The 26,184-nt window shown below is 33.7% G+C and overlaps 1 protein-coding gene across 1 annotated transcript; it reads right to left on the reverse strand.

Annotated features, from left to right (window-relative positions):
* Positions 1-15,748: 15,748 nt before the first annotated feature.
* LOC146923708 (uncharacterized) lies at positions 15,749-16,806 on the reverse strand. The gene is made up of 4 exons (XM_085708840.1): positions 16,687-16,806; positions 16,547-16,601; positions 16,145-16,411; positions 15,749-16,041 (listed from the first exon to the last, which is right to left on the reverse strand). Exons 1-3 carry the CDS (start codon positions 16,766-16,768, stop codon positions 16,168-16,170), a joined length of 381 nt encoding a protein of 126 aa, XP_085564966.1. The 5' UTR covers positions 16,769-16,806; the 3' UTR covers positions 15,749-16,041; positions 16,145-16,167.
* Positions 16,807-26,184: the final 9,378 nt, after the last annotated feature.

Genomic DNA, 26,184 nt, shown 5'->3' on the forward strand with positions numbered 1-26,184 from the left:
TATATTTTAAATACATTAGAGCAACTAGCTAAATCTATTCTAATTATTTATTTCGTTATCTGTGTTGATTGGTAAATTTGGTGTGATTTAATAGGATAAGCTTCTACTTATTTGTGTTGATGCCTTTGATTTAGTAAGTTATTTTAATTAGTGAATGCACTTATTTTATTTAGAACAATATGGTATGGTTAGGTTACTATGTCTAATAAATAAATTATTTAACATTAATTAGGAGAATTAGTTATTATAATAAGAAATGTGTAGAATTGAATTATAAAATGTATAAGGGATGATGGAGTACCGAGTGGCTAGTTAAAAGAAGCTGCTAGTGGGCTAGAAAATAGCTATTCTAAGAAGGAAATGAAGTCATGCCAAGACACACAATTAAATATGAACAATTAAATAAAAATGATGATAATAGGAAATTAAAGAAGTGGAGGGGTTTACGTGTGCTAGTCTAGGGATAAACCTGTTAACTTCTCTGCATATCTGCATATGTACTGGGTCAGATAACTCCCCACTCCTCTCAACTTCCATGTCACCTATTTCCAATTCTCCTCAACTACCACCACTTTAAAATTCCAATTTCCAGTACAGAGATGCACCTCACCTCACAGTAGAATACTCGGCCAAATTTTCTAAACTCACAAGCTACAATTGAAACAACAAACTACAATTTTCTCAATCGAACTTCCCCAATTATTATATGAACGCTTCATCCCATTCCAGTCTTGAGGTAAGAGTCATTTCATTGTCTGTCCTTCTATTCTTTCTTCAATCCTTTAATTTCATTCTAAATAAAGTCACCCTTTGTTCTTCCATTTGTACTCTTCTCAGTGAAGAATAATTCTTGGAGTCTTGTTCCGGCAATTGGGTAGAATTCTCTAAATATTAGGAAGGAGAGCACTTAAGGTAAGGGCACTTCCCCATACAACTCAAAATTAGATATTGGATTAGAAGTTGGTAAAGTATTTATATGCTGTTTGTATGCTTAAAGGAAAAAGATATTAATTTTGAGATAATGAAACTTAGTAATGAAATTAATTCATGGAAATTTAATTTTTGTATATAGCAATTTTGGTATGCTGTTAGTATCCTTGATCAAAGTAATAGAAGATTAATTTAATATACAGTATATGGTAATTGTAATAAATGAGGGATACTGAAGACTTAATATACTAGCTAATTTTCATCCGTGACACTTGACTTTTTGTGAAACCATAACAGCAATAGGAAATGAGAAAAAGAACACATGCTAGTCGGTTGGCACATCATATTAATTGCTTGAAACCTACTGTTCTGAATTAATTATTGTGTAGTGAATTTAGTATGTTTCCTGATTTTTAATTAGAGCAGGGAAAAACCATTTAGCCTTTTATTCCTGTACGGTTAAGAAAAAGGAAAAAAAAAAGAGTAAGTTGCATGAACTATAAATGTGGTGGTCAATTATTCATGACTATATAAGTGTGCTAGGATCCTACTGGATAAACCAGATGGAAGCTAAATTAATTCTTTGATGTGTGGGTATATGTTCCTGATTGTTGAACAAAAATTTGAGACTGTTGTAGGACGAAAATAAGAAGAAGAGAAATAAGACTTTTATGGAAGACCTCATTGGTCATGTGCTTATTTTCTGTGTGGTGCCTTAGTGGCGGGTTACAATTATTTCTTAGTGGATGCCTGTGTGGCGGGTTATAATAATATATTTCTTTGTGGTGCCTTAGTGGCGGGATAATATCATATTGCATTGTTGTGCCTGTGTGGCGGGTTTTAGTCTGCATTTTCATGATCATGCATGGCATATGCATCTGTGTGGTGCCTTAGTGGCGGGAATTGCAATTATATTCTGTGTGGATGCCTGTGTGGCGGGAATTGCAATTATATTCTGTGTGGATGCCTGTGTGGCGGGAATTATATCCGGATCATATAGTTTTAGGAGCATGCATATACATGTGTATCATTAAGGTCTATTAAGAGTTGTATAGGAAGATTGTGTCCCTTTTCTGTTCACGTACACATGCAAAACAGAAGAAAGATGATAATAACAAAGAAATGAAGACTTAATCATTATATACACATATATATACATACCACTATGCATAGAGATATAGAAGTAAGGTAAGAGTTTAGTATGGTGAGTAATGTCTTATTATGACAAATTCTGATACATGACTTTAGAGATTTAAATTAAGTGGGTTTACTACCTTTTGATTTATGTTCTTGCTTAAGGCCATATAAATAATGTAAGGTGAAATTCTCTTGTAACTGATATGTTATTTCTTTTGTCCTCTAAAGTTTTATGAAAGTTTGGAAACTGATTCTATCCAATCTAATTTTTTGCAGAAGAATAGTATATGCTTATTTTCTGATTTTTAATTCTTGTTTAGTTTTGTTTTGTTGTGGTTGGAAGCTGACCCCTTACACCAACATTTTAGGTACACAAGAAGAGGTGTAATATTTATGGTTGATGCTTGTTCGCGAACGGGGGAAATCACTTTGGGTTTTTCGTTATCTATTTTGAAATAAGGATTGTATGGTTCTTTAATTGTTGCTTTGAACTATGAAATATGTTTAGAAATGCGGAGACATGTGTTCTTCCGCTAGGAACCTTAAACAAGTCTCATTTTTGTTCTTTTGAAGCTGATACATTTTTCTCCATTTTCAACTATTAATAAATTAGTTATTTGAAAATTGGAAATACATTGACATAGGAAATTTGGAATTGTTGGTAAATCGTTTTAAAAAAAAAAATAATAATATTCCGGGATGTTACAACCATAGTCCCTTTTCGGTTTAATGTCCCTTCGGAATTAAGAGTGGTCTTAAGTTCATAGTCCCTTTCGATAATATATGTCCCTTCGGAATAAAGAGTACTATTAAGATCATCGAGTCCCTTTTGTAATAATAATGCCCCGTCGGAATTATGAATGATCTTAACAGTATATAAATCATTTAAATATATTTCTATTTGAGGAGAAATGGTGGTATCACCATATTTGAGTGGTCGTAGTACCATATTGAAAGTTTGGAGAACTTAAAGGTTAGAATGGTGGAAACACCATATTTGAGTGGTCTTAGCACCATATAGAATGGTAATAATACCATATTAAAGTGGTTTCAGTATTAAAGAGTGGTCTTAGTACCATATTTGAGGGTGTATATCTCGAACGGTTTTCTACAGTGCAGTAGTTAACCGCACAGTTGTAGCTGGGCTTGTTTTATCCTGGAGGCGGCGTGGTTGATAGTCTACCTTGCACAATTTTGGGTAGTGCCACGAAACGTCTTAAAGAGAGCGACCTGGTCGTGACTCAACCTAGTAACAACTTCGGTAGATAATAGAATTTGGAAATCCAAATACAACAGTTTGGAAATCCAAAAACAACAATTTTAAGACGTTTCGATCTGCTATGTCTACCGAAGAAATTACTTATTGAGATTTCGTTGTCCCTAAATAAAATAAGGATAAATCAAGCTTTAGAAATACATCTTTTGACTGAAACGATGAAGTGTTGTTGTAAACAAACAACACTATGAAATTCACATATCACTTTTAATGATAAAACGTGGAGTTAATTGTGAATAAAAATCGTCCCTCGACGCATCCACGTAGGACATTCCCAAATTTATTCTGATGCGTTGTGATGATGCTGCTTATTGTGTTAAGGGAATGTCTATTGGGCAAAATCATTTGAAATAGGCAATTGCTTCTGGTTTGTAAGTATGATGGTATTCTTTGTATTGTTTTATGATTTGTCCGTGAAGTGAAAATTGAAAATATGGACAAATTGTTGCCACTTCATTGAAAAAACAGTACAAAGGTAACAATGTTTAGAGTTCCAGGCACCAAGCTAAGCGCACTAATATTGTAATACCATATATATGAACATTGAAAGAAAATAATAATGTCTTTTGATGAACTAGAGATTATCTGAGAAATTTGTTCAAAATGTTTGAAACAAATATTAGAAAGAATCTGAATTCCAGATTTCTATTGAATAAGACTGAGTTGACTTAGACTTAAAGAGAGATTTGTCTACCATACATTCTTGTGCAAAAAGATTGCACCTTTGATGGTATGTTCAAAATTAAACTCTCCTTCTATTTTATTAGTTGTGTGATTTTAATATTTGACATATCAAAATTGATCACGAACAAGCGTTTAATTTTAAACTTGAGTAACTTGGACTTAATTCCAACGTTATATGATTAGACAACTTTATTTATTGCAGTCAAGAAATATGAACCAAAAGTTCATATAAATCAGAATTTAGAGAATATGAATCTCTAAACATAATAAATTATGATATGTGTAAATTTGGAAAATAAAATTGATATGCTTGATATGTTCAATTTCTTTAACGAAAATTGAAATTTATAGAGTACCCAAGTCTAAGAACAAAAATTCTAATTAAGAAATTTTTGAAGAAAAGACAATCCAACTTGTCTTATTTTTGAACTTGGGATTGTCCGGACTATATTTGGCTTCAGGACCCCAAGAGAGTTAAACTCACTAGTAGAGCCTATGAATGTGTATTCATTAGGTATGTTATAAATAACGAAGCATATAGGTTTTAGGACCTAAATGTTAAAGTGATCATAGAATTAAAAGATGTTGATTTCTATGAAGTAAGTACCCCTTTAAATTAAAGAATAGTGCGGGCACTAGTGGGGGTAAACTAAATTCCCCTTGTATATTAAGAACTAGTGGGGGCACTATATCTAATCACATTCATGTAATTAGAAATAGTTATGAAAACATCATACGAGATGTTATAGAACCTCAAGGAGGTAAGAAAGCTAAAAATGCTAAAGAGTATGAACTTGGTTTATACATTGGAAGAAGATTCATTAAGCCTTAAAGAAGTTATATCCTCATTGGATGCTGAATTATGGCAAAAAGCAATAAACGATGAAATGAATCTTCTAGAGTCTAACAAAACATTACACTTGGTTGACTTGTCTCATAGTTGCAAAATCAATCGGTTGTATTTGGATTTTGGAAAAAGGAACTAAAACCTGATGGCACGGTTGATGAATACAAGGCTCTCCTTGTAGTCAAAGGTTTTAGACAAAGAGAAAAATATAGACTTCTTCGACATTCATTCACCAGTCACGAAAATCATATCCATAAGAGTACTAGTCCCTTTAGCCGCCGTTCATAACTCGATAGTACTCCAAATGGATGTGAAAGTTGCCTCTTTTTATGATGAACTAGAAGAAGAAATCTATATAGAACAATCTGAAAAATTTTGCGATTCATGGACAAGAAAACAAGGTCTGTAAGTTAGATAATTATTTGTATGGTCTAAAATAAACTCTTAAGGAATGACATGAAAAATTTGACATTCTAATGCTATCGAATGAGTAAAAAGTGAATGAAAGTGACAAATAATATTTGCACGATCATATGTCTCTATGAAGACGACTTGCTCATATTTGATTTAAAGATTCATGTTATGAATTATGTGAAATCATTGTTTATCAACAACATTGATAAGAAAGACCTAGACAAAGTTGAAGTAATTCTTCGTTTCAAGATTACTAGATCAGAAAAGAGAACTTTTTTGATAAATCTCACAAAGTTGAGAAGTTCTTAAGGAAATATTATTATTTCACCGTAAACTTGCAATCATATATTATGATCAAGTGTAAGAACACTTGAGATGGAGTTAGAAAAACTGATGCGAGCATCATTGGCAATACTTAGGTATGTCACTGAATGTATTAGGTCCGACATTGTCAATGTCGTAAAACTCTTGTGCAAGTTTACTAGTAGACGGATGAGAAGCATTGTTATGCTATAGAAAGAGTCATGAGGTGCCTTAAGAAGACTATGACTCTAGGATTACTTTATGAGGAGTAACCTATTGTACTTAAATGGTACAAGATATAAGAACATCTTCAGATGAGTATTAAAGCGACCAGTGAGTGCACATTGAGCATCACTGTAAGAATTGTTTGTTAAAACAAATGATATTGACTCAGTCCACTATGGAATGAATCTGAGATGAGAACACTAGAGAAAACTAGTGGAGAAGCAAGTTGACAAGATGCTTGCTAATTGAGATCCCTTAGTGGATAAAACCGTTTCCAGAAGTGTTAAATTGTTGTGATAGTACTGCAGCTATTACAAAATTGAGAATCGTTACCACAATGGTAAGAGGCGATTATTAAGGCACGAACACATAGAGAATTAGAGAGCTAGCTACTCTCAAAAGGAACGGTTAAAGTAGATCATGTACGTACTGATAAAGAATTAGTTAATCCTTTGACGAAAGGAATTACTAAAAAGAAAGTCCTAAACACATCCAATAGGATGGGACTTATGCCCAAAGGTCACAAGTGATGGTAACCCGACCTACATGACTGGAGATCCCAAGAAATAGGTTCAATGGGTAATAACAAGTCACAAGTGATAGACCATGCTATGATAAAAGTAAGAAAGCATGATTCCTGCAGTGATAGAAGGATGAGATAATAGAAACTCTTAATGAGATCTATACTCTATTTGGAGTGGAGTACATAGCTACAGGAGTACTCTTGATAGACTCACCTATACGAATGTGGAACTAAGGGCCAGTTGTAACACCCCGTTTTCCCAACATAAAAATTTCATTTAAAATCAGAGTATTTTGATCACAACGGAATGTCACATACTTCATTTAAATCATAAAATGGATAATAATAATAATCCTTCAAATTCAACATCATGAAAAATCTTAAACTATTGCAGCGGAAATTAGTTCAACATTTAAAAGTCTTGGCACGCAGGCCTTATTGAAAAATCTCATAAATTAGTTCATAAAAGAGACACGTAAGGAATAGAAGTAAATGCAAGCCCCCATCCCGTTACGTATCAGAGCACCTAGACACCAACTGAGAGTCCACTCATGAACGTCTCTAATCTTTATTACCTGCACATTACCCACGGTCGAGGCAACATATACGCAGAAGGGGTGAGATTTCATAATCAATACATTAAGCATATAATCCAATAAAATGCATTTAACAACTTAAACATTAATAACATATCAACAATTAACAATTAGCATAGTTTTCATTCCATAACAAATACAATCATCAAATACCATTACTAATTTTCATCACAAATCATAATCAACTTAACACTCAACTTGACGACACAACTCATCCTTGACCATGCAACTCTATCAACTCAACAACAACTTAACAACACGACTCATCTTTGACCATGCAACTCTATCAACTCGACAACAACTCGACAACTTAAACATCATGAACTTCTTGATATGCAAATGCATGTGGTACCAATCAGCAACAAAATGAGCATAATAGGCTCTTCAACGTGTGAGCACAAAGGCTGCCGGGCCTAAAGCCCCCAACTTTAATGAGCACAAAGGCTGCCGGGCCTAAAGCCCCCAACTTTAATGAGCACAATGGCTGCCGGGCCTAAAGCCCCCAACTTTAATGAGCACAATGGCTGTCGGGCCTAAAGCCCCCAACTTTAATGAGTATGCAATGAACTCAACTTCCAACAACTTAGACAGCGACGTGTACAACTCATACGACTCATAATCATGGACAACTTCTTAAATTCCAACAACATAGACCGACTCATGCAACCTCAAGACACTAACAGTCGACAACAGAAAACAGCAGCAACATGCAACAATTAACAACGCTTGGATGTGTTAACATTCACATAAAGAATTAATTACATCAATATAAATATCATAAAACATCATTATAGCATTCATGCAGCAACACTTCTAGTTTCAGTCACCATAACAGACTTCTGGAGCTTATGAAAGCATCCTAAACAGCTCTCTAACTTACTTCTAAGGTCATCTCAAGACTACACGTGCGAAAGGATCGCATCGGGACAATTTTGGGCAACTAACAGCCTAACTCGCAGTGGCGAGTAACTTCACTCGCAATGGCGAGCAAAGTGTGCATTCTGGGTTCCTACGTATTTACTCGCAGTGGCGAGTTATTCTGCTCGCAGTTGCGAGCTCACAGGTCACTCGCAGTTGCGAGTTGTGGGTTCTAGCTCGCAGATGCGAGTGTTCTTGCTCGCAGGTGCGAGCGATGAATGTCAGTACGGCCAGAAACCTAAAAATCACAACTTTTCACCTATATTCACGATTCCTTCATCCAAATAGCATCTAATTATCATCTTAAGTCATATCTAAGGTCTGTACACTAATTTTGCATCAATCTAACATCTGTTCTTGATTCATTCATCAAAATTGATCCTAAACCTAATTCCCAATTCTCACCAAAACTTAACCTAATCATGCTAAATTCATCCTATAGAATTATACCCTTAATAATATTGAAAATTAGTCTCACCCTTACCTGATAATAGCAGAATCGCAGCCCTCCTTGGTTCTTCTCTCTTTCTGACTTTTCTCCTTTTTTCTCCAAAAACGTACGTACTGCTTTTCCTAACTTATGTTTGTCTATTTATCTCTCCTTTTTACTCTTCTCACTACTAATTGCTCATCTCACCACGCAGCCCAATCTTTAATATTTTTATTTTATTTCTCATATCTTATTTTATTTAATAATAAAATAAGTCATAACAACATAGCAACTTCACCACAACAAAATACTCCACATTATGCAGTTATAAATCATATAACCCACTCAACTTCATGAATCATAAAATTCACACATATCAATCATGAAAATCACGTAAATCATATATATAAATATATTTTTAAATAATCGAATAATTAAGACGGGCGTTACAACTCTCCCCAACTTATAGAATTTTCGTCCTCGAAAATTTACCTCAAGCAAACAACTCTGGATAAGACTCCATCATCTTACTCTCTAGCTCCCATGTCAGGCTTTCACCAGTCGTTCCACTCCAAACAACTCTTACTAGAGGTGTCTCCTTGCCTCTCAACGTCTTCATCTTGCGATCATCAATCCTCAAGGGTAAGGTCTCTACCGTAAGGTTGTCTCTAACTTGCACATCATCACTCTGAATCACATGGGATGGGTCTGGAACATATTTCCTCAGCTGCGACACATGAAACACATCGTGCAAATTCGATAAATGCGGTGGTAAGCCAACTCTATAAGCCACCGTGCCAATTCTCTCGGATATCTGATAAGGACCAATAAACTTTGGAGTCAACTTCTTTGCTTCAATGCACGACCAACACCGGTCGTTGGAGTAACTCTCAAGAACACATGGTCTCCCTCTTGAAACTCAAGGTCTTTCTTACGCTTATCATGGTAGCTCTTCTGTCGACTCTGCGACGCTTTCATCTTCTCTTGAATCATTTTCACCTTCTCAGTAGTCTGTTGAACAATTTCTGGTCCTAGAACCACACTTTCACCGGTCTCAAACCAACACAACGGAGTCCTACACCTCCGACCATACAAAGCCTCGAAAGGTGCCATCCCAATACTTGAATGATAGCTGTTATTATAAGTGAACTCTATCAACGGAAGATGACTATCCCAAGTTCCACCTTGCTCAAGTACACAAACTCTCAACAAGTCTTCGAGTGACTGAATCGTTCTTTCCGACTGACCATCTGTTTGAGGATGATAAGCCGAACTCAATCTCAACTTAGAGCCTAAAGCCTCTTGCAAACTCTTCCAAAATCTAGAAGTAAATCTTGGATCTCTATCTGACACGATGCTTGAAGGAACACCATGCAATTTCACTATGTCTCGAATATAAATCTCTGCCAACTGAGCCACAGGAAAACTAATATTAATCGGAAGGAAATGTGCCGACTTCGTCAATCTATCAACAATCACCCAAATAACGTCATTTCCCTTAGGAGTATTCGGCAAACTTGTCACAAAATCCATGGATATACTATCCCATTTCCATTCTGGTACATCTAACGGTGTCATCAATCCTGCAGGTTTCTGATGCTCTACCTTCGACTTCTGACAAATCAGACAAGAGTACACAAATTGTGCTACATCACGTTTCAATCCAGACCACCAAAACAACTTCTTTAAGTCATGATACATCTTTGTAGCTCCGGGATGAATACTTAAGCTACTTCTATGACTCTCTTCAAGAATCATCTTCCTTATCTCGTCATTGTCTGGAATACAAATCCTACCTCGAAACCTCAACACACCCTGATCATCGACCTTAAAGTCACTATCTTCAGTTTGATTACTAGCAACCAACAAGTCCACAAACTTAACATCAGCTTTCTGCGCATCCTTAATATCTTTTAAGAAATCATTATCAATTTTCAGCATTCCTAACTTAACGCTCCGAGACGACATTTCACAAACTAAGCTCATATCTCTAAACTGTTCAAGTAATTCAAATTCCTTCACCATCATAGCAGACATATGTAAACTCTTCCTACTTAAGGCATCCGCAACAACATTAGCTTTACCCGGATGGTAATTCAAACTAAAGTCATAATCCTTCAACAATTCGAGCCACCGCCGCTGTCGCATATTCAATTCCTTCTGATCAAACAAGTACTTCAAGCTCTTGTGATCACTAAACACCTCAAATCTCGAACCATACAAGTAATGTCTCCAGATCTTAAGGACAAATACGACTGCAGCTAATTCAAGGTCATGCGTAGGATAGTTTCGTTCATGAGTTCTCAACTGTCTTGATGCATAAGCAACAACTTTACCATCATGCATAAGCACACCGCCTAAGCCCAGTTTGGACGCATCACAATACACCACAAAAGGTTCATCAGGTCTCGGCAAAATCAAAACTGGAGTCGTCGTCAAACGCTTCTTCAATTCATTAAAATTGTTCTCACAATGAACATCCCACACAAAGGTTTTACCTTTACACGTCAACTGCGTTAACGGAAGTGCCAACTTAGAAAATCCTTCTATAAATCTTCGATAGTATCCTGCCAAACCCAAAAAGCTTCTAATCTCTGTAACTGACTTAGGAGTCTCCCATTGTGATACTGCTTCAACTTTAGATGGATCGACTGCAATACCACTACCAGAAATAACATGGCCCAGAAAACTTACCTCGTTCAACCAGAATTCACACTTAGACAATTTAGCATACAACTTCTTCTCTTTCAGCACTTGCAAAACGATTTTCAAATGTTCTGCATGTTCTTCTTCTGTCTTAGAGTAAATCAAAATAGCATCGATGAACACAACCACAAAGCGATCCAAAAATGCATGGAAAATGCGATTCATATACTCCATAAACACGCCAGGCGCATTACTCACACCAAAAGGCATCACCTTATATTCATAATGACCATATCGCGTCCTAAAGGCCGTCTTCTGCATGTCTTCATCTTTTACTTTAATCTGATGATAACCCGACCTTAAATCAATCTTGCTGAACACACGTGCACCCACCAGCTGGTCCATCAAATCATCAATTCTAGGAAGTGGATATCTATTCTTTATAGTTACTTTATTTAGTTGTCGATAATCAATGCACAACCTCATACTTCCATCTTTCTTCTTAACCAACAATACCGGCGCTCCCCAAGGTGAAACACTCGGTCTAATGAACTTCTTATTTAGCAAATCCTCCAACTGTTTCTTCAACTCAGCCAACTCAGAAGCTGACATACGGTAAGGTGTCATAGACACAGGCTTCGTTCCCGGAACAAGGTCAATAGAAAATTCGACCTCTCTCCGGCGGCAGACACTTCCTAATGTGCCGGTAAGATCAACCAACAATCTCTTCAGGAAAACTTCGGGAAATCCTCACACAATTTGCAACTTATCACTCACTGCTTAATTCTCAATAGATAGTGACGCCATCAACGAAAACATCAAAATTCCATCACGTGCTAACTGCTTCAGCTGCTTAGTAGACAAAAACTCTGCTCCACTTTCTTCTTCGGCTGAAGAAGAGTACACCGACTTACTAAAACAATTAATACGAACATGGTTGTACTCCAACCAGTTCATACTAAGGGTTAAACAACAAACAACAAACAGGACAACTTAAATACAGTACAAAACTGTAAAATGACACTACGCGACTCAACTACTTGGCCGGACGGACCGACCTGCTCTGATACCAATTGTAACACCCCGTTTTCCCAACATAAAAATTTCATTTAAAATCAGAGTATTTTGATCACAACGGAATGTCACATACTTCATTTAAATCATAAAATGGATAATAATAATAATCCTTCAAATTCAACATCATGAAAAATCTTAAACTATTGCAGCGGAAATTAGTTCAACATTTAAAAGTCTTGGCACGCAGGCCTTATTGAAAAATCTCATAAATTAGTTCATAAAAGAGACACGTAAGGAATAGAAGTAAATGCAAGCCCCCATCCCGTTACGTATCAGAGCACCTAGACACCAACTGAGAGTCCACTCATGAACGTCTCTAATCTTTATTACCTGCACATTACCCACGGTCGAGGCAACATATACGCAGAAGGGGTGAGATTTCATAATCAATACATTAAGCATATAATCCAATAAAATGCATTTAACAACTTAAACATTAATAACATATCAACAATTAACAATTAGCATAGTTTTCATTCCATAACAAATACAATCATCAAATACCATTACTAATTTTCATCACAAATCATAATCAACTTAACACTCAACTTGACGACACAACTCATCCTTGACCATGCAACTCTATCAACTCAACAACAACTTAACAACACGACTCATCTTTGACCATGCAACTCTATCAACTCGACAACAACTCGACAACTTAAACATCATGAAATTCTTGATATGCAAATGCATGTGGTACCAATCAGCAACAAAATGAGCATAATAGGCTCTTCAACGTGTGAGCACAAAGGCTGCCGGGCCTAAAGCCCCCAACTTTAATGAGCACAAAGGCTGCCGGGCCTAAAGCCCCCAACTTTAATGAGCACAATGGCTGCCGGGCCTAAAGCCCCCAACTTTAATGAGCACAATGGCTGCCGGGCCTAAAGCCCCCAACTTTAATGAGTATGCAATGAACTCAACTTCCAACAACTTAGACAGCGACGTGTACAACTCATACGACTCATAATCATGGACAACTTCTTAAATTCCAACAACATAGACCGACTCATGCAACCTCAAGACACTAACAGTCGACAACAGAAAACAGCAGCAACATGCAACAATTAACAACGCTTGGATGTGTTAACATTCACATAAAGAATTAATTACATCAATATAAATATCATAAAACATCATTATAGCATTCATGCAGCAACACTTCTAGTTTCAGTCACCATAACAGACTTCTGGAGCTTATGAAAGCATCCTAAACAGCTCTCTAACTTACTTCTAAGGTCATCTCAAGACTACACGTGCGAAAGGATCGCATCGGGACAATTTTGGGCAACTAACAGCCTAACTCGCAGTGGCGAGTAACTTCACTCGCAATGGCGAGCAAAGTGTGCATTCTGGGTTCCTACGTATTTACTCGCAGTGGCGAGTTATTCTGCTCGCAGTTGCGAGCTCACAGGTCACTCGCAGTTGCGAGTTGTGGGTTCTAGCTCGCAGATGCGAGTGTTCTTGCTCGCAGGTGCGAGCGATGAATGTCAGTACGGCCAGAAACCTAAAAATCACAACTTTTCACCTATATTCACGATTCCTTCATCCAAATAGCATCTAATTATCATCTTAAGTCATATCTAAGGTCTGTACACTAATTTTGCATCAATCTAACATCTGTTCTTGATTCATTCATCAAAATTGATCCTAAACCTAATTCCCAATTCTCACCAAAACTTAACCTAATCATGCTAAATTCATCCTATAGAATTATACCCTTAATAATATTGAAAATTAGTCTCACCCTTACCTGATAATAGCAGAATCGCAGCCCTCCTTGGTTCTTCTCTCTTTCTGACTTTTCTCCCTTTTTCTCCAAAAACGTACGTACTGCTTTTCCTAACTTATGTCTGTCTATTTATCTCTCCTTTTTACTCTTCTCACTACTAATTGCTCATCTCACCACGCAGCCCAATCTTTAATATTTTTATTTTATTTCTCATATCTTATTTTATTTAATAATAAAATAAGTCATAACAACATAGCAACTTCACCACAACAAAATACTCCACATTATGCAGTTATAAATCATATAACCCACTCAACTTCATGAATCATAAAATTCACACATATCAATCATGAAAATCACGTAAATCATATATATAAATATATTTTTAAATAATCGAATAATTAAGACGGGCGTTACACCAGTTCCTATGGAATTCGGGGCAGAATACCTAGAGCGTTCGTTAAACCGGGATACACGTGCAAGGCCATAAATGCACGGGCTTTTAGAATACACCTTATGAAAAGGTTTGTGTGTGGGTTCTATGTCTGAGATAGAGTTCAATGCTGTAAGCAACTCTTGTTAATCAGAATTTTACTCGCTATGCAAAAGTTCAAGTTGTAGGCGACACCTTTGTTTACTAGCAAATCTTATGGAGACGTTTTTGACGTTACTTCTGAAACCATTTTTTAAATTCAAGTGGGGGATTGTTGGAACATGTGTGGAAATTGAGTAAAAAGACTAAACACAAATTCCCATGTTGGGTAGAACTAGTGTTGTGTGAATTGAAAAAAGTGGAAGTCCCACATCGGATGGAACACACACATTAGTAGTGTTTATTTATATAGTGGGGGGTGTACCTCTAATTAATGGGGGTACATAAGCACTAGAGAAAAAATATATATTGATATATATTTTATTATTTGGAAATGATAAATTAAATAATTAATTTAATCATTATTAGAAAGTGCTTTCTTAGTCCCCAAGTTTTGCTAAAATATTTTGGTACATAATATAATATATTTTTGTACTAAATTTAATATATTTTAGTACTCAATTAAGATATTTTTGTACTAGATCTAATATGTGAATTACTTAATCGCAAAGTAATATGTTACTTGTTCCCAAAGTTTCTCATATTACTTGTTCCCAAAGTGTCTCACATATTAGTTGTGAATTTTCCCTATAAATAGAGAACTCACATAGTGCATTCAACACACCGAAAAGAATTTCATTGAGTTGTCGGGAATTCTTTTCTTCTCTTCTCCCTCCGACTTGTGTTAACAAGTTTCTTCTGCTTCTACTCCTTTCTGTCCCTTTCGGTTTCAAATAGAGCGGTTACGTACCGTATCGAGTGGCTTCGATCAATCGATTGAACCATATTTTTAAGAGTGTTCTTAAGACCATAGTCCCTTTTCGGTTTAATGTCCCTTCAGAATTAAGAGTGGTCTTAAGTTCATAGTCCCTTTCGATAATATATGTCCCTTCGGAATAAAGAGTACTATTAAGATCATAGAGTCCCTTTTGTAATAATAATGCCCCGTCGGAATTATGAATGATCTTAACAGTATATAAATCATTTAAATATTTTTCTATTTGAGGAGAAATGGTGGTATCACCATATTTGAGTGGTCGTAGTACCATATTGAAAGTTTGGAGAACTTAAAGGTTAGAATGGTGGAAACACCATATTTGAGTGGTCTTAGCACCATATAGAATGGTAATAATACCATATTAAAGTGGTTTCAGTATTAAAGAGTGGTCTTAGTACCATATTTGAGGGTGTATATCTCGAACGGTTTTCTACAGTGCAGTAGTTAACCGCACAGTTGTAGCTGGGCTTGTTTTATCCTGGAGGCGGCGTGGTTGATAGTCTACCTCGCACAATTTTGGGTAGTGCCACGAAACGTCTTAAAGAGAGCGACCTGGTCGTGACTCAACCTAGTAACAACTTCGGTAGATAATAGAATTTGGAAATCCAAATACAACAGTTTGGAAATCCAAAAACAACAGTTGTAAATGCAAACATTTTTTCTAATATAACTAGGCAAATACATGTGCGATCACACAGATTCTTTATAGATATCATTGTTATGTTAAGTTTTAACAAAATATAAAATGGATAATAGATTTGATTAATACCGGACACAACATTGACACGTCTAACCACTCTAGACAAACTTTAGGACTCATACGCCATTGACTCAACATGTTAGAGATTCATTTAATCCTATTTTACCAACTCCTCTGTCATTTTCTTCCTCCCTTGCCTTTGACATACCTTCTATTCCCATTACACCCTTTAACTGAAACAGAAACATAAACGTAATGAAACAATATACCCTGTCCCTATAAGATAACAAAGAAAGAATAAACTCATGTACGTTACTATAAATTATAAATCACTACCTTCACAATTCCCAAGCACTATTCTAACTCAAGGACTTAGTCAGAAACCAAACACCAAATCCAATGGAAGCTACGCCAACAATAGATAAATCGACAACAAGAGTGATCCAGGGTCCATAAAATCTCCATACAATGATAGTGGCCACTCCAATGGCTAAAAGAAGAACTGATCCAAGCACAGCGAAGAGAACCACTCGTCCCCCATGACCAGAAGACGCCTGAGGTGGTGGAGGTGAATATGTGCTTCTGGTTATAAGTGGGTCATCACTATAAGATAACAAAGAAAGGAATAATTAAACTGATCATGTAGTACATCACTACAAATTATTATTAATTAAAGTAACACAAATGAGCATTTTGAAATCTTTCACATAAGATCATAGTGGTGTAAATTGTGCATACCTTTTTTGATTCATGGTATAAGCTGGTAGTGAAGGTTTTTGAGCCTTTTCTTGAGCTGCAACAAAATCAAAATGGATGAGAAGATTTAACATGTTGAAGACTACTAGGTGGATTTTGTTTGTGTCTAATAATTAACTAACCTGAAAGAAAAAACCCTTTTGCTCCACAAACCAAACTTGCTATTTGAAGAGTTAGCAGAAAACAGAATAACCTCCCCTTCATTTTTTCTCTTTCAGCTTCAAATGTTTGAGAGGCTACCAAATGAGTTTTGATTTTTGAATCTGCACTGCACTGCACTGGCCGAGATATATATTTTCTAACAGTACTTAATATACAAGTTTACTAATGTTGGCATGAGAGAAGTTCCTCCTTCCTTTACATTTTTTGCTCATATTAGTATTTAGCAAAGCCACATCATCTGGCCCACATTTTCATTAAAGTCCCCACCCCCATATTCCCTTTTCACGGTTAGCCAAATTCAATATCATAGTCCAAGGAGTCAACTACTACTTGTTTTAATGTCATATTCCCTTTTGATTAAATTTACAATTACCTTGTTTTAATGTCATATCATAGTCCAATTGAATATCATATTCCCTTTTGATTAAATTTACAATTACCTCTTATTTAATTGTAACATATCAGTCCTTTATTTTTTTTTTCTTTCTCTGTCACATATGTCCTTTATCTTTATATACAAGCACAAGTTAATCATTTTTCATGTTTTATTAAAAAGCTGATGAGGTGGCAAGCCACATAGGATATTATTTTTTTTAAAAAAATTCATATTCAAAATTATGAAACCCATAAATATATAAGAACATTCATCATCTTCATCTTCACCTTCATCATGTTGTTCCTTAAACAAAAAAATATCAAAAATCCAGCCAAATTAATTTATTTTATTAAAAATATAAAAAAAAACCAAATTAAATAATTAGGGTTCTTGACTAGTCCCCATGTTCTTAATGATGTGCCTCTTTGTATTTACTTAAAGGTTAATCTTTGAGCTTTGACCCAATTATAAAGATCCAAACTTGTTCATTGCTCCAGGAACCCCGTGATCACTTTAGTACATAAATATGTGATTATTAGGACCATTATCCATAACCTTCCCACTGTCACCTGTAAGAGCTGACTTATATCCAAGTAAAGCAAAGAAGTTGTTAATCCTATCTGTTGGCATAAGCTCAACCAATAGTCTTGTTAATTAATAGAATTGACTTATTTGATCATATCTGTTGACATATACACTTGTGAAATTATTGAAAACAACTTATACATGTACATAACCCTTTTTCGTAAGCTCTCTAGACTTGCTTGTGAAAACAACTTATAGTTTATTATAGAAAGCATATTGACATTATTTTATCGTTTACTAGTATGAAATAACTTGTACATAGACATCTATCTATAAGATAATAAGTGGCTATGCTATGCTATGAGAGATAGGTTATCAATTATTAAACCATTACAATTTCAGTAATTAGAAGGAACTTGACTGGACTTGTAGTGACGGATGAAAACCGTCACTATAGGCTATACTCCGTAGCTAAAGGTTGCAAAATCATTTACCAACGGCCACATTGGCTATGCTTTTTGCTCAACGAATGGCAACAGAATTTTGTCCGTCTGTCATTGCTACGTGGCCATCACTATATGTTTTACACTTTTGCCTACGGACAAAACCGTAGGTATTCTCTAAAATCCAATGAAAACATAAAAGACCTCTACATACGGTTTAGACGGTCACTAAAAGTATTATTTTTTTAAAAAAAATTAGTTTTCATTCCACCATAAATTCTCAAAATTAAATAATTTATAAAATTACCTATAAAATTAGATTAGTCAATAATCATATGAAAATATTAGAATAAAAAATCATTGGGATTTAAAATTGGTTATTATTATCAATTTTTTGAATAAATTCTTTAAGTCGCCTTAAATAATTCATAAAAAATTAAATATTTCATAAATTGTAGAATAAAAATGAAGTGGATAAAATCATGTTAAGTTAATTCAATAATGAAGAATTATGATTAATTATCAAATCAATTTCTATCAGTAATAAAATCAACTTAATAAAACAAATATGAACAATTATCAAACAATTTTTAGCACAAGAAGAATATGTCAGTTTTCTTATTTCTACCATCCAGTGGATAGAGTAAAGGCTTAATAGCAGTTTTAGCCCCTTAGCTTTTTAAAAGTTGCGATTTTGGCCCCCTAAGAAAAAATTACAAAAGCGCCCCTCAAGTTTTGCACCTGTGGCAGTTTTAGCCCCCAAGACCAATTTTGACTTGGTCTACGCTGACGTGGCACCCTAAGTGAGGTGCCACGTGTTATTTTTTATTTAAAATTGGCCTTGGGGGACCAAAACTGCTACAGTTGCAAAACTTAGAGGGCGGTTTTGTAGTTTTTTTTCTTAGGGAGCCAAAATCGCAACTTCGTGAAAGTTAGGGGGCAAAAAATGCTATTAAGCCTAGAATAAACTATTAATCTTCTTATTTCTATCATCCAGTGATTAAAGAGAACATATAAGTTACTCTCTCCGGTCCTTATTATAAGAAGAAAAACCAAAAAACATCAAAACCAATGCAACTATTAATTAGTGTAACTTTTTGAATATTTTTGCAAATATACCCTTATAAAAAGTTGTGAAGCATTAAATACACCTACTAATATTAAAAACAAAAACATTAAATAAGGGGTAGAAAAGTCTTTTAAGCAATAACCACACCTTAAAAGTTGTGATATTTTCTTATAATTTGGACCAAAGATTTTTTTGAAAATTTTCTTATATATAGGACCGGAGGGAATATTTATTTTTCTGGTGCAATAGAAAAGCATATTCGGAGGGAGTATAAGAAATTGTGTCAATTTATTCTTCAAAAATTGAAAACTGGCTGCTGGCTGCTACGCGCGCTCTTGAGTGAACATATATCATTTCTGCAAGCTTTGACCGACCATCTCCTTTGAGCTTCTTTATACATATTATTGATATCATATTTGTAACCTATACAATAATGATAAATGAGTCATATAATTCAACTTTTTCTCCCCTCCCTATCAAATTTTTCATCAAAAAAGCAAACAAGAATGATCCGTCTCTCTACTTTGATAAAAAGCTGAGAACTCTACATTGTAACCAATCAAGTGTTGGAATTGCTTAGTGTACTTCTAAAAGATAAAGGAGTCACATGTCCTATGAATTGTACACTGTACGGTGAGCAATGAGGATACACTTCATTTATTTTTTCAATGTCCAAGTAGCTTAAATGTTTGGAGTATACTTCCTTTCTTTTCTTCTATTTTTATTTTGCTACAACAAGATATGGATAGCAAGAATATTATATATCTTCAAAGCATTACATGATTTATCTAAGGACGATGCATCTTTATTTTGTTGTGTGTTGTGGAGTATATGGAAACAAAGAAACAACAGTGTGGAATGAGGTAATTGATACTCCAGTTTATGTTATCGAGAGAGCAAAAATTATGCTTCATGATTGGCAAGATGCACATAGGATTTGTAATACATATTATGCACATCCGCGACAAGAATGAAATGTGAAATGGATCAAACCAGCTGAAGGAAGATTTAAGTGCAATATTGATGCTTCTTTCTCCCAGCTTTCTAATAGAGTGGGAACAGGAGTTTGTATAAGGGATGACACATGCACTTTTGTTTTGGCAAAAACTGAATGGTTTATTCCAGTCTGTGAGGTACATGTTGGCGAAGCTCTTCGACTATTATCAGCTTTAGAATGGGTTCATAACTTACAATTAGGACCTATCGATTTTGAGCTTGATGCTAAAATAGTGGTGGATAGTTTTTCATCTGCACATCAGGATGTTACAGAATTTGTGATGATTATTCATAATTGTAAAACTATCTTTGAACAATACTATATCAACTCTAGTGTTGAGTTTGTGAGGAGACAAGCAAATGATGCAGCTCATAGATTAGCTAAGGCAGCCACATCCTCAACTAATTTCCAGGTTTTGGTAGAAATACCAGATTGTATTAAACACATTTTAATTAGTAATAAAATGATATAAACTACTTTCCTTAAAAAAAAAATACGAAAAACGATATATAACTAAAGAAAAAGAAACATAAATTCGTAAGGTGGTATATCAATTTTTTTTTGTGGTGTAATTACTTTTTTTTGTTGGTGAGGTGCTATATCATATCTATTTGATGAATTATATTAGGAGGAAAAAAAAAAAGATATTTTGGTGTATATCTTGAAGAAGGATTTTTTTTTTTTCTTTTTGTGAATTTCCTATGATTTCCAACTAAAGCCATGCCTAAACTTTAACGGTTCTTTTACGTAGATATTCACTTTTCATACTTTTTTGTAACTTGGTATATTGGGGTGCGTCTGTAATTAGTGAATTTTTGTTAGGATAGATTAGAGTAGATTTACTTGGATTGATTTATCATGTTGTATTCCCTTTTAGGTTATTCTTGAGGAATGGCGAAGCTAGCAAAAAAATTACGCAGGGGCCAACTAAAAAGAAAAAATAAAATACTGTAATCTTTTTTTGAAGGAATTTTTTTTTTAATCAAGCATATTAAATTTAAGGATAAAATATTTTTTTAGTCCTATAAATTATATTTTTTTAGGTTTAGACCTTAAAAGAAATTATTCAATTTTTGTCTTTATTTTTTAAAATTTTACAAATAAAGTGTTTTTAGTCTTGGATTTAATCTATATAACAAAAAATTAAGGACTAAAATTTAAAAATTGCTAGTGTTGTAGAGTTTAAAAACAAAATAATCCAAAAATTAGTTATAAAATAGATTAATAATGTTAGCTTATACCAGCAACAAATGATGAAAGTTAGCTTATATTAGCAACAAATGATAAAAATTAACAATAGCTATTTAGAAAAGTTGGACAAAATGCGTTTTAAGAACCCAATTTTATTCATATTGATAAATTAAGGACTAAAATTTAAAAATTGCTAGTGTTGTAGATTTTAAAAACAAAATAATCCAAAAATTAGTTATGAAATAGATTAATAATGCTTATACCAGCAACAAATGATGAAAGTTAGCTTATATCAGCAACAAATGATAAAAATTAACAATAGCTATTTAGAAAAGTTGGACAAAATGCGTTTTAAGAACCCAATTTTATTCATATTGATTGTTTACAAAATAGATTAATAATGTTTTTTCCAATGTAAACAAATACTAGGTTATTTGCAAGAAACGCATCGCCCCGTTTAATACGTTTATGACTATTGTCTTGATAATTTTTATTGTTGAAAAAGTTTTCTCTATAGTTGTTATTGAAACCGGAAGTTCCAAGCCAATATAAATGAATCTATCAATCATGTAGTAATTTTTTAATTTTCTTATCTATGCTAATTTTCGACAACTGAACTTATTTAAGGTAACTCAATATTTATTATTTGGGTAGCTGAATATAAATACACTAGTTTGGACACCCGTGCCAAGCACGGGCTAGAATTTGGTTATACTTGACATAGAGAATATTATTATGTATCATGTATCGATTAAAGCTAAAAGATTTGATAAAATATTGGAGGTTGAACAACAAACAAATGGAAAAAAACACATACTTAAACCTTAAAGTTTTGAATGAAGATGTGGTATCATTCTTACCTGTGTGGTTGTTCTTTCTCCAATGTGCTGATCCACACCAGTGATGTCTCCCCTTGAAGGTCCAACGACGGTATCATATCCCGGTTCAACATTTGTGGGGGAGCGGTTCTTGGTAGTGGTTCACGTATACAGAAACTATGATACTTAGTGGAGAGATGTTAATTTGTCAACCGTGAGTAACAATTTCACATTATATGCAAGAATAGATGTTAAGCAACATATAAGTATGGTGACTCATATATCTAATATCTTACGATTGATGCAATATCAATTTCACTTATATGATTGGTCTTAGTCTAATGTGATGATACAACCCATTGTAGGCTTCCACAGAAGACATAATATTATGATGATTTTTTTGTTTCACTTTTTGGCTGTCATTTGTTGAATTTTTAGCCTTAAATTTTAATTTTTAGATGTCATTCGCTTTCATGCAATTTTTTTATTCAACCTTTGTTACTATAAATTTCTTTACTGTTGGTGTTTGGTGGAATCATAGTGGAAAATATAGATGTTTTAGGTCACAAAATACATGTTTATTAGACAGTTTAAATTGATGTGGTATTTTTTTAATGAGTCTAATATTTTGGTAGCATAATTACCAGCAATCGCCAACGCCTTCAACAAATCCATAAACTATCAGTAACTCACTATATTTCCTATACTCTCATGGGTAAAACATACTTTCCTTAGTTTGTTCCCTCGTAATTTCTCTCATGTTCAAATTCCTTGTTCATCTTCTTTCTTTTTTTAATTTCCTTTCTTTCTTCGCATGAAAGAAACAAACAAAAACACTCCTCTATGAAACCACCACCAACCAAATTTTTTTACGATGTTGTATCTTTGATCTGATTTCGCTATCTCACTATATCACATACACAGAGATTCCTAACCTTAAGGGAGATATGTTAATGTGTCATGTGAGTTAAACTTCTCTTTTGGATGCAATAATATATATTGAGCAACATATGAATGAATTGATAATATGCCTAATGTCTTGAGGTTTTAGGTGAAGATGTGACGTCAATCTCACTTCTGGAGTTTTATTAGTCAAATGTGATGATTCAATTCATTGTAGGCTCCCTTATAACTACAAATATTATGATGAATTATTTAATTTTTTTATTTTTTTAATATAATATCTTAATTTTTTAATATTCAATGTATATTTTTGGATGTCGTTCGATTTCATTCAATTTTTTTATCCAACCTCTATATTTCAAATATCTTCACTTTTGATCTTTGATGAGATTGAACAATAGAAAACTACATATATGTTATGATGAGTTGATAAAGTACATGTGTACATGTTTATTAGACATTTTAAATTGATGTGGAGTTTTTTTTATTGAGTCTATTTTTTGGTGAAATAATTACTCATAAATCTCGTACTCCTTCAAATAACCCATCAAATTATCACTAACACACTCTTTTCTTAATATTTCCACGGACAAAACACACACTACTTTTTTTCCGTTATCATTTCTCTCATGTTCAAATTTCTTTTTCATATTATTTCTTTTTCTATTTTTCTTTCTCTCTTTTTCATTAAATGTGCAAACATAAATCTCCTTCCATGAAACCACCATCAAGCAACCTTTTTTACTATGTTTTGCCTTCGTCTAGCTTTATTTGGCTATGTCACCAGATCTCAAACGAAGAGAGTCTCACATTTAACGAAGATATGTTAATGTGTCAATTGTTAAGAAATAGATACGTGAGATGATCAATATAACTAATGTGTTAAGATTTTGGTGATGATGTGGTGTCAATCTCACTTTTATAGTCGCACTTAGCTTAATGTGTTGTTCTGACCTATTTTAGTCTTCTTCAAAACTCCGAACATTATGATTAACTATTTTGTTAGTTTTTTGATGTCATTTATTTCATTTTTATATTAAATATAAGTTTTTGGATGTTATTCATTTTCATGCACTATTTTTTAATCAATCTATATTATTTCAAATTTCTTCACTTTTGATCATTGGTTGGATTTAACTATAGAAAAATTCTCACGTAGAATGTTGAGTTGACATAATTTGTGCTTATTAATTACCCAAAAATATCAAACTTCTTCGATAGACCTATAAAATTACCAGCAACTCACTTTATTTCTTATAACCTCATCGACAAATACACAATTCATTTTTTTTTTTACCTGTATCATTTATCTCAATCTCAAATTTATTTTTCATCTTCTTTCTTTTTCAATTTCCTTTCTCTCTTCTCATAAAAGTAAGAAATATAAACCTCCTTCTATTTAATTAGGCTTAAATATGTTATTCGTCCCTGCAATCGCTAATCCTTTTTTTTTGCCCCTGCAAAGTTTAAACAGTTAAAAATTCGTCCCTTGACCCAGTTAATGACTGCCACGTCATCAAAATTACCATAATGGCATGGGAATTGACGAAAATACCCTTGGGCTAATTTTTTTTTCCTTCAAAAAATTTTTTTTTTCCAAAATTTTGAAAATTCTTTTTTAAATTAAAAAAATCTGAAAAATAATTAAAAGTAAAAAAAAATTCGGAAAAAAACTGTTAAAATTAAAACTGAAAAATTTTCGGGAAAAAATCGTAAAAAAAATTCGGGAAAAAACTGAATTTTTTTTTAAGGAAAAAAAAACAAAAAAAAAATAAGCCAGGGGTATTTTCGTCAATTCCCATGCCGTTTTGTTAATTTGATGACGTGGCAGTCATTAACTTGGTCAAGGGACGAATTTTTAACTGATTAAACTTTGCAAGGGCAAAAAAAAAAAGGATTAGCGATTGCAGGGATGAAATTTTAAGCGACCCCTATTTGCAGGGACGAATAACATATTTAAGCCATTTAATTATTACCATCCCATCTTTATGACCATGTTGTGCCTTCATTTGACCTTATTTGCCTATGTCACATAATTACAGACGTGGAGACTCGCACACTTGAGAGAGAGATGTTAATATGTCAAATGTGAGTTAAAATTATAATGGAGAAAAGAGAAGATGTTGAATAACATATAAGTAATATGAACTAAAAAAATTGTATGAAAATGTGGTATCAATCTAATTTTTGTGGTTTCTCTTAGCATAATGTTACGATATAACCTAATGTAGGCTACACTGGGAATTCCAACATTATGATAATTTGTTTTGTTAGTTTTGCGTGTTATTTTTTTTTAATATTTTTAATCTTAACATTTAGATGTTGGACGTCATTCATTTTCATGCAATTTTTTTTTGTCAAGGCAATATATATTTTTATTCAACATCTATTATTTCAAATTCCTTCACTATTGGTCTTTGGTGGAATCTGAAAAAGGAAAATTGTAGATGTTTATTAGACATTTTAAATTGATGTTGACTTTTTAATGAGTTTGATACTTTGATAGCATAATTACTAAATTATCTCAATTTTCTTCAACGTAACAAACCCATAAAATTACCAACAACTCACTATTCTCCCTTACTTTTTCTCTCATGTTCAAATTCTTTTTTCATCTGATTTCTTTTTCTACTTTATTTTTTCTCTTCTCATGAAATAAATGAGTGAAAACATCTCTCTACGAAATGGCCTTATTTGGTTATTTCACCATATCATAGATACAAAGAGTCTCACGCTTAAGGGAGAGATGTTAATGTGTCGTGTGTGAGTTAACACATTAGATGCAAAAGTACATATTGAGTAACATATAAGTGAGATGTGGTGTCAATCTCATTTTTTTAGGGGTGTGTCAATCTCATTTGTGGGGTTTCTCTTAGCCAAATATGAAGATCCAACCCATTGAAGACTCCCTCATAACTTCAAACATTATGATGAAATATTTTGTTAGTTTTTTAATATCATTAGCTTAATTTTTTTATATTAAATATAAAAAAATCATTTTATTTTTTTGCGTTATTTTAAATTCCTTCATTTTTGGTCTTTGGAGGAATCTAAAAATGGAAAAACGCTAATATGATATGTTGAGTTGACAAAATACATGCTTATTAAAAAAATATATGATAGATAAATTAGGGAA

This window comes from Medicago sativa, chromosome 5, assembly GCF_051527215.1.
Source record: "Medicago sativa cultivar Bolivia chromosome 5, Bolivia_mono, whole genome shotgun sequence".
Lineage (NCBI taxonomy): Eukaryota > Viridiplantae > Streptophyta > Magnoliopsida > Fabales > Fabaceae > Medicago > Medicago sativa.

Bases quoted from the DNA above. Each gene is read 5' to 3' on its own strand.
- LOC146923708 (XM_085708840.1), bottom strand. From the start codon at position 16,768: ATGAAGGGGAGGTTATTCTGTTTTCTGCTAACTCTTCAAATAGCAAGT. The intron at 16,602-16,686 runs GTTAGTTAATTA...ATTTTGTTGCAG, and splicing joins AAAAGGGTTTTTTCTTTCAG to CTCAAGAAAAGGCTCAAAAA. The intron at 16,412-16,546 runs GTATGCACAATT...GTTATCTTATAG, and splicing joins TATACCATGAATCAAAAAAG to TGATGACCCACTTATAACCA.